The sequence below is a fragment of the Condylura cristata genome, unplaced genomic scaffold, assembly GCF_000260355.1.
Source record: "Condylura cristata isolate star-nosed mole 26May11 unplaced genomic scaffold, ConCri1.0 scaffold00017, whole genome shotgun sequence".
NCBI lineage: Eukaryota > Metazoa > Chordata > Mammalia > Eulipotyphla > Talpidae > Condylura > Condylura cristata.
The window spans coordinates 12,721,683-12,735,287 of record NW_004567118.1 but is presented as its reverse complement, the minus strand read 5'-3'; the positions used below and the strand labels follow the sequence as shown (position 1 = coordinate 12,735,287).

Here is a 13,605-nt window from a genome sequence, read left to right as displayed (position 1 = left end):
TCAGTGCCCCTTCCCCTTCTTATGCTCTGGTATCCCCAGGGCTTGACTCTAAGTTGAGAGAACTCTGCCCCAAGTTGGCCTGATCTGACCACACCAAGGCCTCAACCCTCCCTCCAGGAGCTGAAGCACCTGGCATGGGACTGAGGCAGAAGGAAAGGAGGCGTATGGCTTTGAAGCAAGCAAAAGGCAGTGTAGGTGTGGCATGCTAAAGAAGAGAGCTGCTTATCGAGGCCTTACTGTTTAGTCTCTGCTCTGGGGGCTTTGCATGTTATTTTACATAACCCCAACTAATACATGACTCAGTATTATTACTCCCACTCCACAGATTAGAAAACCAAGGCAAAAGATGTTAAGGTCCTTACTCTAATGACCCCAGGAGTCATGGATGTAAGCCTGGGCAGCTGAACTCCAGAGCTGTGCCTACATACTAAGCTATATATTGGGGTGGGGAGCAGGTCATAGAACCAAGGTCCCTTGCACAGATGCAATTTGTGGAGCACAGAAAGGTTCACCTGCTTAAAAATAACTTCCTAGTGGCATGAGATTGGACAGTGTAGTGGGAACTCACCTTTTAGCATTTCTGGTTTTACAAACAATCTCTTAAAATTTTTATTCAATGGAAAATATGAATATTAAGGGAGCCACATGAACTTGTTTGCCCATTAGCACACCATAGACTAATTTGTTGATTAGCTGACTGGGCCAGCTAGAAAAAGGTTTGGAAATTTCTGGAGTGGTGGTGTGCCACTAAAAGAGGTCGTGTAAAACTACTGCCACCTGGTGGTCATCTATTAGAAGCGGCAGCTGTTGGCCATTGAGCACAAACACCATTTCCCCCCCAGAAGGAATACACGAGACCCATTTGGCCTGAGGCCAAACAGACAGAAGGGAAATTTACTCTGTTCACAGTCATGTGTTTTGTAAAATTTGCAAAACAAGGATATTTTTGTACTTCTTTTTCTCAAAAAAATCACTAAGATTATATAAACTTCAGGCCCCACAAAACCAGCACTGATCTGCTTGTTGATTTCTAGAGAGACAAGAGTGGCAATTCCTTATCAGGCAGTACAAGCTCAGGGCAATCTTAACTTGCTGTGACCTTGCTGTCCAAAGGGAGGTCTGCCGGCCCAGAGACCCGTTGTCCTGGTTTCCCAGGACTAAGTGGTTTCTTTAGCTGTGGACCTTTTCATACTAACATATGGCATGTCCTGGGCATGTGGGCCACCCCACTTGCAGATTGGCAACACTGGCATCAGCCACAAAGCTTGTTAGAAGTGCTGTCTCAGGGCACACAGGCGAATTGGTGGTGGGAAGCCCAGGGGGATGACACTGAGATGAAAAAATGCACAAAATGAATGATGTGGAAAAAAAAAAAGAAAAAGAAATGCTGTCTCAGGACTCCCCCCAGACCTATGAGTCAGAATTTGTATTTTCCTAGGTCCCCAGGGGGTTCAGGTGCACACCCAAGGCCTAGCAGCTCTGCTTCCAACAGGAAAAATGGGCCCACACCAACCCTGCAATGTCGCCTTCAAGGATCTCTTCTGCTGGGAAAGCCTCACCGACCAGTTCCAGTCGCCTTTCATTGCAACACTAAAAGGTCAGACTTCAGGGGTACAGACTCCCCAGGCCAGAGTGGGCAGAGTGTACTGCGCCCTCCGCCTCGGCAGCAAGGCCTCCACTTGCTGAAGGAACGAATCAGCAACTGTGTGAAAACTCCTTGCAGGTTGTTAGGCATGATTTAAATGTAGGGCATGATTGTTCTTGGGTGTGGAAATCGTTACCGACAGCTGCCCGATTAACTGAGCAGTTACTACACAGCAGGCGCCGTTTAAGCACTCTGGGCAATAATAACCCACTGAAACCTCACCACAAAGCCACAGGGTAGAGTACTGGGATCATGGCCATTTCACAGATGACAAAGCTGAAGCCCCGAAGTTTGTGAGTCACAGAGGACAGAAATGACCAGGACGGAACTGGAAATGACCAGGATGCTCAGTGCATGGGAGGCTAAGGATTGTTTCCACTTAATCACACTTTCTCCAAACTGGTGTATCTGGGGAAGGCTCCCAGGAAGGGGGAGCTGGCTGTGGGCGGGCAGCAAAGGAGCGCTATGGTCCTTGTCTCCGCATCTGTCCTAACCTGGCTTCATTCATCACTGCTGTTCACCAGGACACTCTGAGAGCCAGCTCTGGCCAAGCACCAGGCTGGTTGTGAGATAAGCCTACCCTCAAAGAGGCCCAGGTAGACAAACTCAGACAAGTAAACAGAGTCACAACACGCCACCAAATTATGGGAGAGATAAGCTTAGGGAGGGAGGGGTAGGGCTCAGGGCACACTGGTCCCATCTGGCCAAGTGTGTGCTGGGAGCGGACGTGCCTTCCCAAATGGAAGGAGTCAAAGTGTGGGCCCGAGGGAGGGTGGTTAGCACCCACCTGGAGGAAGAGGGGACACTCCTGCCTCCTCCTAGCCTTCCGTTCTCCTTAGGTTGCATATTGAATACATTCTACTGCTTTCCTCCTTTGAAAAAGTGACAGCTAATTGTGCTCCAGTCCTGGCTTTTTGCCAGTAGTGGCATTATTGATTTCATCAACAGACTGGGGTTTTCACTTCCCCAAGCTGTTCTGCTATTGGGGATGCTCTTCTTCTCAGATAAGGGACCCTGTTTACAAAGATGTGGGAAGGGCATAAGGAAGCCACAAGGGAGGGCTTAGGCCCCATGGCTAAGACAAAGGGCCTTAGTTTGCTGCGTCTGTGCCTGAGGGGTAGGGAGGGCATGGTGTCCTGGGGAGCTGTGAGTGGGCAGGGGAGGATCCATGGAAAAAGACTAACTTCACTCTCCTTCTGTCTGGGCTGTCACCAATGCCTCTTACTGGCCATATCAACTGGAACATGGGAAGCAGAGACCAAGGCACTGGGGGGGCGCAGTCCCTCCTCCTGCTCAGAGAAGGGCAGAGTAGCCACATGTCAACGGAAGCCTCGTGGCACAAGCATTTGTCAGTTGATGTTATCAGCTGAACAGTGTCCCCTTCAAATTCATTGTAAATCCTAACCCCCATTACTCCGGGATGTGATTTGGAGACAGTCTGAAAGAAGTCAGTGAGGCCAGTAGATTGGGCCTGAATCCACTGTGGTCTGGGTGTGGCAAGAAGTAGACAGTGATACTCAGAGAGAAGGCCATGTGAGGACACAGGGAAGGTGGCCTCTGCAAGCCAAGGAGAGTGGCTACTGAAGAAACCAACCTTGTGGACACCTTTACCTTGGACTTCCAGCCTCCAGAACTGTGAGACAATAAATGCCTTGTTTAAGCTCTCTACTCTGTGGTTTACTTGGCATGTCAACCCAGGCAGGCAAATGAAGCTGGCCAGCTTGTTGGCACGTAGCTTATCAATTCTGCATTGGCTTCTCTGTCCCCACACTGGATAGTCAGCTTCTCTAGGCCTCAGTACAGGGTCAGGTGGGTGGTTCTGAGCTTGTGGGATAAACGGGTCATTTAGCAAGGCAATGTATGAAACGTCAAAACACCGCAGTTTCATGTGGCAGTCATGGACTGCAGGACACAGCGGTGATCCTGACCTATGACCATTGGCTTGTTTCTCAAAGAGCTTGCTGGGTGCCAGACGTAGTGAGCTCTTTTACTCCAGCAACCAGCCATGCAGATAGCTAACACTGCCATCTGGACAATGGACAAACAAGTGGATCGAAACGTGACTTCATTTGCCCAAGGTGATTATTAGTGAGCATTTCTACTGTGTGACACAGTGGGTGCAAACAGGTCCGAGTGGTGTAGTGGAGAAAAAGGCCCTGTGGAGAGTTCGTGAGCTCTGTTTCCTAATCTGTACGGTTGTCAGGACATTACCTATGGCTTCAGGTAGTGGAACAACCAAATGAGGTGACATAGGCTCCCAGCCCAGTTGTAGCGTGGGTGGCCTGGTGAAAAGACAGAAAGCCTTGAATAACCATCTTCCCCTGACACCCTTCTCCATCCCCCTCAACAGCTCCCCCCCCTCCAACTCCCTCCCACATTTATGAGTAAATGTGTCCTTGGTTGGGCACATTCTGTTGTGGGCTTGGGGGCCCTCATTTGTCTTGTTCCTGCCTTTTCATAGTTCCTGACTCTAACCAACAACATTCTGCTTTCTCAGTCATGGAAACATCAAATATGGTGTTGGAAGAGATAACTTGACAGGGAACTTGACAGGCTCAGAAAAGGGCTTCCTTAAGGCCTAGGGAGGAAAACCCACTTGCCAACTCTTCCGCATGAGGGTCTGGGTCTTTGTCTTCCCTCTCTGAATTTGGAGGAGACCCTTCTGATTCCTTTGCAGCAGTAACTGCAGTTGCCTGGGGGTGCGGTGGGGAGCGGGTCTGGGCAGGAGAGGGAAGTGTGTCTGTGGCCTGGGTTGGCAGCTCGCTCTGGCTTGGACAGAATTAGAAACTTGTTATGAGGCCCGGGAAGTCTATATTTAGCTGGGAGTGTGTTTGTTCTCCCTGGAGCAGTCTCAGGATCCCTCCTGCTGCAAGACTCGGCCTCCACCTGGGTCCACCTGCCAGAGCTGCGCTTTCCTCCCCGTCCCAGAGGTTCCCAGGCAAGAGTGAAGCCCACCTCCTGTTTACCCTGGATTCCAAACCCTGCTGCCCCCTCCTCCTGGGACCAGCTTTGCCTGGCCTCCTCGGTCTACCTCACCCAGCTCTAGCTCAGGCTCAGCTAAGGAGGTCCTGGAAAGGGACTGGCTAGGTGTGTGCCCAGTCTGCTGGGTTAGGTAACAGAAGTTACTTAACCCCCTGTGGTTTCACTTTCTCATTCCCTTGAGGATAACAATAGCCACTTGTGAGGAGGTGTGTGGATTCCATGAGATAACACAGTGGCAACTGCCATCAAACAGCCGCCTCCTCCTCCTCCTCCTCCTCCTCACCAGCCTCCTGTGGAGCCTGAGGACTCTGGGGTGGCTGAAGGCTTTTTTTTTCTTGCTAACAGACAGTGTGCTCCTGGGAGAATGTGATTAAAAACATTTCATTGGTTTAGAAAGTTCAAATAACAAACTCTTTACAGGTCAATCTCCAAGGAATATAGAAAGGGAGAAAAAAAAAATCTCCCACCCTCTGTTGCCCTAACCAGTGTTTACAGCCTTGTGTGTGTCTTCCACAGTTTCTACAATCACAGCCACAGATAGAGGTGTTCTTTCTCCCTTGAGCAGGTTAGGCTCGCACGAAAGGCTTTCCTTGCAACTGCCTTTCTAAATTGAAGTATGAATTATGGCCAGTTCACTAGGTAAATGCATATAGAGTTAGCCGATTCATTTTAATAACTGCATAGGATCCCATAGAATTTGCTGTTTTTTTTTTTTTTTTTAACGATTACAAATCGTCATGCTGCAATGACGGTCCTTGTGCACGAATATCCTCATGAAATCGTGATTTAATTTCTACGGGATATTTTCCAAGTAAGATTACTGGACCAGGGGTAACACCGAGAGGTTGTTTCCCCAGGTTTTTCCAGCTCCTTCTCGGGGTAGGTGTTTGCTCTCCACACTTTCACTTTTCAACTTCGCAGGCGCCGCGGGCAGCGCCGTCCGCCGCGGAGACCCCCAGCCTCCCTGTCCAGCGGACGCGGCGGCGCCCTACGGCCGCGGGCTCGATGGGAGCAGCATCCCGCAGGGCGCCAGCGCCCGCGCCCGCGTGGCCAGGACCAAGTGCCTGCCCCTCCCCGGGCCTCGGTTTCCTTCTGCGCAGTCGCGGCCGCCCGGGAGTCGGCTCAGCCTGGGTGTAGACCTGGTGGCACATGTGTCTCTGACGCACCCCTGGCTGTCTCCGCCAGGATATAGGCTTCGCCTCGTTCCGCATCATCTTCTCTCTGCGCAGTCCCACCTTTCCCACAACCGTCGGCTTCGTAAAGCCAGAGGGGAAAGCAAACATCACAACGAATCCCGCCCCTAGATCGGCGGTTTATTGCTTCTGTCGGGCTTGGGCTCGCGCCCGCTCTTTCCGCTCGGCTATCGAGTGCTTCCGTCTGAACGTGGCCGCAAGCTGGGGAGCGCGCCAGTTGATCGTTTGCTTCTGTCTGGCTCTGCTTGCACCGCCGGGTCCGTTGTGTAAGCAAGATCTTCGGCTCGGCCAGCAACTTGTGCCCCCTGGGCCGGCCCCCGGCGTTTCCGGTTCCGGTAGCAGTAAGCACTGTCCGAGGTGCCCGCGATGGCTGGCAGCCGACTGGAAACTGTGGGGAGCATTTTCACGCGGTGTGTGCTCGGCGCCGGCTGGGGTGAGGGTGTCTCCTCGGGGCGGGCGCGGGCTGTCAGCTGGGCGAGCTCCTCTGTGGGTAGATCTGAGCTAGGTGAGACCTTGACTGCGGTGCTGGGGGCCGACCAGCGCGGGCATTCTCGCTTGCTCTCACTCCTGCCTCTGGGTATTTGTGCCCGACGCGCCACCCCTTGAATTTCGTACCTTTTACTGCAGCTTGTAACTCCCTCCACTCCCACCCCCGTGGAGGTTTCCAGGCAGAGGAAGCGGGGGAGGAGGCAGCGGGACCCGGCAGGACCGTCCTTGCACGTTCTTTCACAGCCCTGGGCTGGGCGAGGGGCGCGCACCAGAAGATGGAAAGACTTAACTCCTGGTGGTGGTAGTTGGTTTGGGGTTTGGAATATCCCTGCCCCGCCCTTCAGGTTGTGTGTTGCAGAATGGCGGTCGCGCTGAGGTCCCACGCTGTGGCCCCACGCTGTGGCTATTCTGATTTAGGGGCTTAGGCTGTTGTAACTGACCTTCTTCTTTTCCCTTCCTTAAGGACTCGAGATCTGATTCGGGCTGGAGTGTTGAAGGAGAAGCCCCTCTGGTTTGACATATATAATGCCTTTCCCCCTTTGAGGGAGCCGGTCTTCCAAAGACCTCGATTGCGATATGGCAAAGCCAAAGCCCACATTCGAGACATCTTATACCAGGAGGATCAGATTAGAGCGTGAGTGTGAAGTCTTTACAGTGGGCAAAAGGCAGAAGGGAAGATGTAGCCAGCGTCCGGTGACCTAAAGAAGAATAACAGTATTTTTTAACCTGTGTCTTCCTCAATAACGCTGTTATTTTTTGGGTTAACTGAATTGTCTTTTTCTGAGTCACTTTCCAAGGGCAAATCAGGTGTCAACAGTAGTAGGAACATTCATTCTTTTTTGCTGTCCTTTCCTTCCCAAATCTAAATAGCTGTCGGGAGTTATGTCTAAATGGTATTTCAGAAACATTCTTTAAAAGGTCTTTAAAGTTTAAAAAAAATTTTTTTGGCCGATATTGGCCACCTTAACTTTGTAAAACAAAAGAACAGCTCGGTAGTCACATTCTTTGTGAATCTGAAGCTCCTCAGATACTTCTCTGCACCTCTCCTCGTTGGTTTCTCCCCTTTCTCCCAAGTGCTCATGTGCATTGCCGCTGCCAGGTCCTCAGCCTGTCTCAAGACCTTTGCATATCACATATGCAGTGCTCATTCAGTGATAAGCATTTAAACACCAGTGGGTCAGGCCCTGCCACATTCATCTTGTAACCTCACTGCCCAGTCTACAATAGATGCCATGCAAGTTGTAGTTAGTTAGTTAACCAACCTGCTAAATCTTTGGCAAGATTAATGAACCAATTATGAATGAATGAACCAGGAGGCCATCAGAGTGAGACTTAAGCAAAAGCTCCATAAAGAGGAGGAACAAAGGACTAAGATTGGGGCTTTTTGGAGAAAAGCCATTAGAGTTTTATGAGCGTCCTAAGACAACTTATAGACCAGATTAGAAACCTCTTCTGTGCTGCAATTTGCCTTTGTATAAGTTATATTTGGACTGTGAAGTAAATGGTAAGACTTTCTGGGGATTCACTGACAAAACCCTTTCCAGCAAATGCTGATGTCAGTTAGCTTGCTAGTTCTTAGAATTTATATGGTTCTTTTTCTCTTAAATGGTAAGATCAGATTTTGTGCCTAATTGAAGTCAATATATATTCTTCTTAGTGATATTCCTGGATTCAGGAAAACAGTTCATAAAGTCATTATATTCTCTTTTGAGGTCCAGGCACCTTTCATTTGAGGAATCTTTCCCCCCCCAAACACTCCTTTTCAACAGAACAAGTGTTTTTATTCTATTTGGAAATTGTTAAAGTTAGACATAAAATCTTTGGAGTATGAAGTCCTTTTTTTAGTGCTTTTCCCAGGTCAAACATTAAAATCATTTATTCCACTATTTGGATAGCAGTGGAAGTAGGTGAAAGGTCATTGAAGAATGGTAATTTTTTTTTACTGCCTTTATCACTGTTAATGCTAAAATAGTAATACTTTGTATTTAGTCTTTTAAATCTTTACCTTTGTGGCTGCATTCCCTATCCCCTATCTTTTTGATATTTTAAAGAACTTGTAACAACAAAATACAATCCAGTTGTGTCATAAGACACTGGTTTGTGTTGCTTCTTGGAAGGGAACTGGGGGGTGGGGTGCCAGGTGCAGAGTTTTGCTACCCTTGTAACACTTGATGCATTTATCATGTGTATGTATTAGAAACACAAAACAAAACTCCTAGGCTCAGGCTGGTTATACAGGCTAACTGCTTAACTCCTGAGGGCCCAGCTATTATTCTTCATTCGGTTTGTGATCGTGAACTGTAATTGGTGATTTATATTGTGGTGTTTTCATTTTCTAGGAAGTTTTATTCAGTCTATGGATCTGGTCAAAAAGCCTTTGATCTGTTCAATCCAAATTTCAAATCCACTTGTCAACGGTAAGCCATTTTATAAGTCGTAAGTACATTTATATATATATATTTTAAGATTTATTTATTTATGTATAGAACCAGGGTACAGACCAGAGGTGCAGGTAGTAAGAGAATTCACCAGAGAGAATGAGAGCAGAACAGGCAGGTGGACTGAAATACACTGCTGAGGGGAGCAGCTGATGGGCAAGGAGAGCTCTGCCGCACCATGTGGGTCAGCTCCTTGGCTGGGGATCGAACTCGTGCTGCAGTGGCTTCGGAGAGCTTCATAGTGCTGCACTTTAACCTGTTGCGCCACGAGGGAAGGCCCTCAAAATATTTTTTAAAAAGGGATTTATTTAACCATTTTGAGGAGTTTTGTTGGAATTCTACTTGAGGAAAAAGATGTTCCTGTAGAAAGATCTGTTATGGAAAGGCTTGGTGCTGAGTAACAGCAGCCTTCCCAGTACCCAGACCTGAGCTGTGACTGCTTGGATTCCAGGTTTGTGGACAAATACACTGAGCTACAGAAACTCGGTGAAACAGACGAAGAGAAGTTATTTGTGGAAACAGGGAAGGCTTTGCTGGCAGAAGGTGTCATTTTAAGAAGAGCAGGAGGAACAAAGACGGTGAGCATTTTATTATCATAATTATCATTATCATTAGTTGCCTATTTGTCAGAAGTTAAAGGAAAGCTTGGTTTTCTTCCCTCGATCTTGGCTCCTGTTCCTCGGCCCCAAGTCAGGTACTCTGAGGGTGAGTGCACAGGGGTTTTGTGGCAATAACTGCCCTTGGGAACAAGTGAGTTGCGGTTTAGGCTTTGAAACTGTGATCTGTACAGATTTTTGTCATGTTTTTTGTTTGCTATAGTAGAATTTGACTTGAAATGTTAACATTAAATTTTTGACTTACTGAATGTGTCTAGTCATACGATTTCAGCCAATTGATTGAGTGAAAGTGATAACGCCAGATACTTATATCTGGTCTTTTAAACAACAGGAAGCAAGTCGTATTTCCTGGAAGTCTGAGAAGGCGGGTGTCAAACCCCAAATTGTGTTGGAAAAAAGCCAGCCTCTGAAAGAAGTGCCACAGGACGAGCATTTGGAGACACCTGCAGGACAGTGACAAGGTGGCTCCCCTCCCTGAAGGACTCGAGCTCCGTGTACACTGACTTCTAGATTGTGCTTGCCAGATGAATGTGGAACTGTTTTTACTGGTTGAACTGTGTAAATGTTTCTTGATCTCTAAGGCATGAAATTTGCTTTCTTTTTGTTCCTGTTTCTAAGTTGTCATAAAGCTCAGTATCATGGTTGGAAGTAGTCATTGAACTTTTATGTTAGAATGGTATTAAATAAAGAATTCCCTAGCTGCTTGTAAAGTAAATTTACTTTACAGTTGTGAATAGCACAAGGAAACCTTTGTAAACATTGCCTGACTGGGACTCACTGAGCAGGTTTTGCGTGGATGTCGCTGCTCCACTTGGTGGGTGTATTTCTCTTCTCTGGATCCTTCTTCCTTTTACTTCCACAACCATTTTTGTCTGCAGATAATCTTTTTACGAGTTGGTATAGAACTGTTGATGTTCAATTTGAGAGCCCAAGCTGACTGTTTTGCAGTAAGAATGAGGACCCATCACGATGATGGACAAAGGACAAGACTGCCAGTTTAGTCTCAATGGATTGAGTGTGCTAGAGACAACAAGTTGCCTTAGTAAAGACTGGTGGAGTGAATAAATGAATGATCGCATCCAGTTCAAGACTGAATTCAGGTGGTGTCTCTGTAGGGAGTGGGTTGTCAAAAGGGACCCGTCTAATGGGGTTGATGTTCTCCACCCGCACCCTCCTGCCTTTCTGGACTTGAGGTGTGCTGACAAAGCCTCGCCGACTGTCCTGCTGTCCTCATTTCGTTGTCTTGGACTAAATAAATGACATCGTCCCCTGAGGTGGTAGCCCTTGTATTTGTAATCAAGCTAATGCTTTTGGCTACTAGGAATAAAGTGCTTCAGAAATTCCTTATTTTAAAACTTGTGTATCTTTTCTGCTGTGCTCTTCTTTCTGTGGTATTTCTTCAGTCTCCAGGTGGACGGGGGGCAGGCCCAAACCTCGCGGCCTGCAGCCTCCTTGCGCGCACAGCCGCTCAGTGAGGGCAGGTAAATGAGCACATGCAGCGGAAGCAATTCTTAGTCCTGCTGCTCCGTCACCCCGCCCCGCAGATGGTTTACAGTTCTTGTTCGGGGAGTGCTCTGCTTTCAAATGGGGAGGTAAATGGCATCTGTTCAACATTAGGGAGCCATTCAGTGCCCAGCCCTGGGCCAGGCCTTGGGAGGAGAATATAAACAGGTAGGGAAGGCAGTTTTATTCTCAGAGGAACAATGGGGATCACTCATTATCCCTAAACCTTATGTTTCTGGGGTTTAAAAGGCAGTTACTTTGCCATAGTGCAAAGGTTTTTTTTTTTTTTTAAGATTATTTTTAAAAAGCTATTTGTATAACTTTAAAAAATATATATATGCAATATGTGCAGGGTTCAGAATTTAAAGGTGAGCAGTGGGACCACCATTTCCTCGTGACTTTCCAAGAATATTTTGGGCATATACATGGGAACACTGTTCATACCTTGTTTTTCTACTGAATATGTCTCAGGGCCTTTGCATGGAAGCACACGGACAAAAGCGTTGGTTTCCGTTTTGCTGTGCTGCAAATGGCCTACTAGAGCGAGGGATGCATTTTCGGTGCCTCCCCGGCGGCAAGGAAAGCTCAGCGCAGCCCTGGTACTAGCTCCCCACGGAAGCTGCTGAATGATGCTCCCACCAGCAATGTGTGGAATGCCCTGTTCCCCATATCCTCACCATTCTGACCTTGTGGACCAGACTGGGACTCTCATGGGGAGGGTCTAGGCCTAGCAGAAGACACAGACTAGCTTATAGTAAACCTTTGTCTTGATCAAAAGCATACTTGGGGCATTCAGAACCATCAATCTCCTATAGGGTTTGCAGAGAATGGAAGTATGATCTCCTTGCCTGCAATAAACTCAAAATCTAGTTGGGAAGATGAGCGACTTGATTGAATAAGATGAACAGGTGTCCTTCTGTGATATAAACACACAACAACTGAAGGGTGAGTTGGGGGCGAGGTAGTTCTGGAGGCCTTGAAGGGCAGGGTGGGATTTGCAATGTGTGTCCTGGTTTTAATACCGGGATCACTTTCCCCACCACCGTGGCCATTGCAAACCGGACTTCCCTGCCCTCTTCAAATGTCATCTCTGCTTGGAAGCTTTCCCTAATGTTCAGATCAGGTCTCAAGTCCCTGCTTGTGCGCCTTTCAGATTAACACACACACACTGTACAGTTGGCACATCTAGTCGTCTCCTACCTCCTTTACCCTGGTCTCCATTCTAGCTGTCTCCCTCTTGAGAGTGTCACGAAGAGCAGAAATCCTTATTTGCATCTTTTGAAGCATCAAACAGCAGCTGAGAAAGGCAGGTCACAGCGTGTGCAGGTTACAGTGAAGTTTACACAAGATTCATCTGAAGTATCGGTTCTATTCTGGCTACTCTGGTTTTTACTGGTGTGACCTTGTGCCTGACACATCTCTCTGACTATGACATATGACATGGGGGTGATGTTTGCCTCCTTGGCAACATCGTTTGTCTTATGAGAATTAATTGAGAAATGAAGGCAAAGCTTCCTTGTAATACATGTGATGGGCTTGGTTATTCTTTTAAAAAAATATTTATTTATGCATACAAGACCTGGGTTGTAGGCCAGAGGTACAAGGGATGAGAGGATTCACCAGAAAGACAGTGGGGAGCAGAACAGGGGATGTACTGAAATACAGTGCTGAGGGGAGCAGCGGGCGGAGAATGATGGGAAACAGGTTTGACCAGAGGACGGGATCAGACCACGGTGGCATCAATGACAACATGAATTCAACTGGGTGTAGGAGGTGACAGCAGGGATGCAGCCCACGGGAAGCAGTGTCAGGTCAAAGGAGGATTTGCCCAGATGTAAAGAATGGGGCTGGGAGCGGGCACGTGGGGGTTGGGGAGGAAGAGACATAGCAGTTCCAGGTGGAGGCAGAGGTTCCTTGACCACATATGAGTGACCAGAGAATGTCAAGATCTCTACGAGACAGCAGGGTGAGGAAAGAGCTCCTGTTCTCTACAGACGGAGGTAATAGAGCAATATCCACGTGGCAGACAGAGCTCCGGGGGACGGAGGAAATCTCTAGCACAAGGGCAAGGGATAGAACCAGGAGAATGAATGAGCTTTGGGGTACAGAGACAGAATGGGGGGGGGCGGGTGGGAGGAAATGGGTCCCACACCTTCCATTACCTGCAGAGAGGCTTGCTTATGTCCCACATCAGCAGCTTTTACAGAGCTCTTCCTTCCCTTTTATTGAGTAGATCCTCTATCTTCTTTAAGGGGCCAACCCAATTCTTTGCAATTTTGTATAATATTTAGCTTTGTGTTCTCTGAGAATGAAGGTGCTATTAACAAAAAAGTTTGTGTCACCAGAGGATTTTGTTAAAACGATACCTGTGTCTCTAAATGCCACTTAAAAACCTTCAACTGATTTTTTTAAAAAGATTTATTTATTTGTGCATACAGAACTGGGGTACAGGCCAGAGGCTTAGGGACAGTGAGAGGCTTCACCAGAGACAGAGTGGGGAGCAGAACAGGCAGATCGACGAAGTACACTGCTGAGGGGAGCAGCGGGCAGGTCAGGAGAGGTCTGCCGCGCCCTGTGGTCACCTCCAGGGCTGGTGGGGATCGAACTCATGTTGAAGTGGCTTTAGCTTCTTAGTGCTGTGCTTTAACCCACTGTGCCACCAGGGAGGGCCCTCAACTGATTCTTTTTTAAACAGTCATTCAAGTGGGATGATAGGATTCTCTTGGAGGCCAGCTCTG

General features: G+C 48.0%; 1 protein-coding gene across 1 annotated transcript; it reads left to right on the top strand.

The window, feature by feature from the left end:
- The first annotated feature begins 5,763 nt into the window (after positions 1-5,763).
- MRPS23 (mitochondrial ribosomal protein S23) lies at positions 5,764-10,711 on the top strand. The gene is made up of 5 exons (XM_004685011.2): positions 5,764-6,230; positions 6,773-6,943; positions 8,649-8,726; positions 9,199-9,325; positions 9,696-10,711. Exons 1-5 carry the CDS (start codon positions 6,187-6,189, stop codon positions 9,819-9,821), a joined length of 546 nt encoding a protein of 181 aa, XP_004685068.2. The 5' UTR covers positions 5,764-6,186; the 3' UTR covers positions 9,822-10,711.
- The last annotated feature ends 2,894 nt before the right edge of the window (positions 10,712-13,605 follow it).

Excerpts from the sequence above, each read along its gene's own strand:
- MRPS23 (XM_004685011.2), top strand. The coding sequence starts at position 6,187 with ATGGCTGGCAGCCGACTGGAAACTGTGGGGAGCATTTTCACGCG. Across the intron at positions 8,727-9,198 it reads TTCAAATCCACTTGTCAACG|GTTTGTGGACAAATACACTG; the intron begins GTAAGCCATTTT and ends CTTGGATTCCAG. Across the intron at positions 9,326-9,695 it reads GAGCAGGAGGAACAAAGACG|GAAGCAAGTCGTATTTCCTG; the intron begins GTGAGCATTTTA and ends TTTAAACAACAG.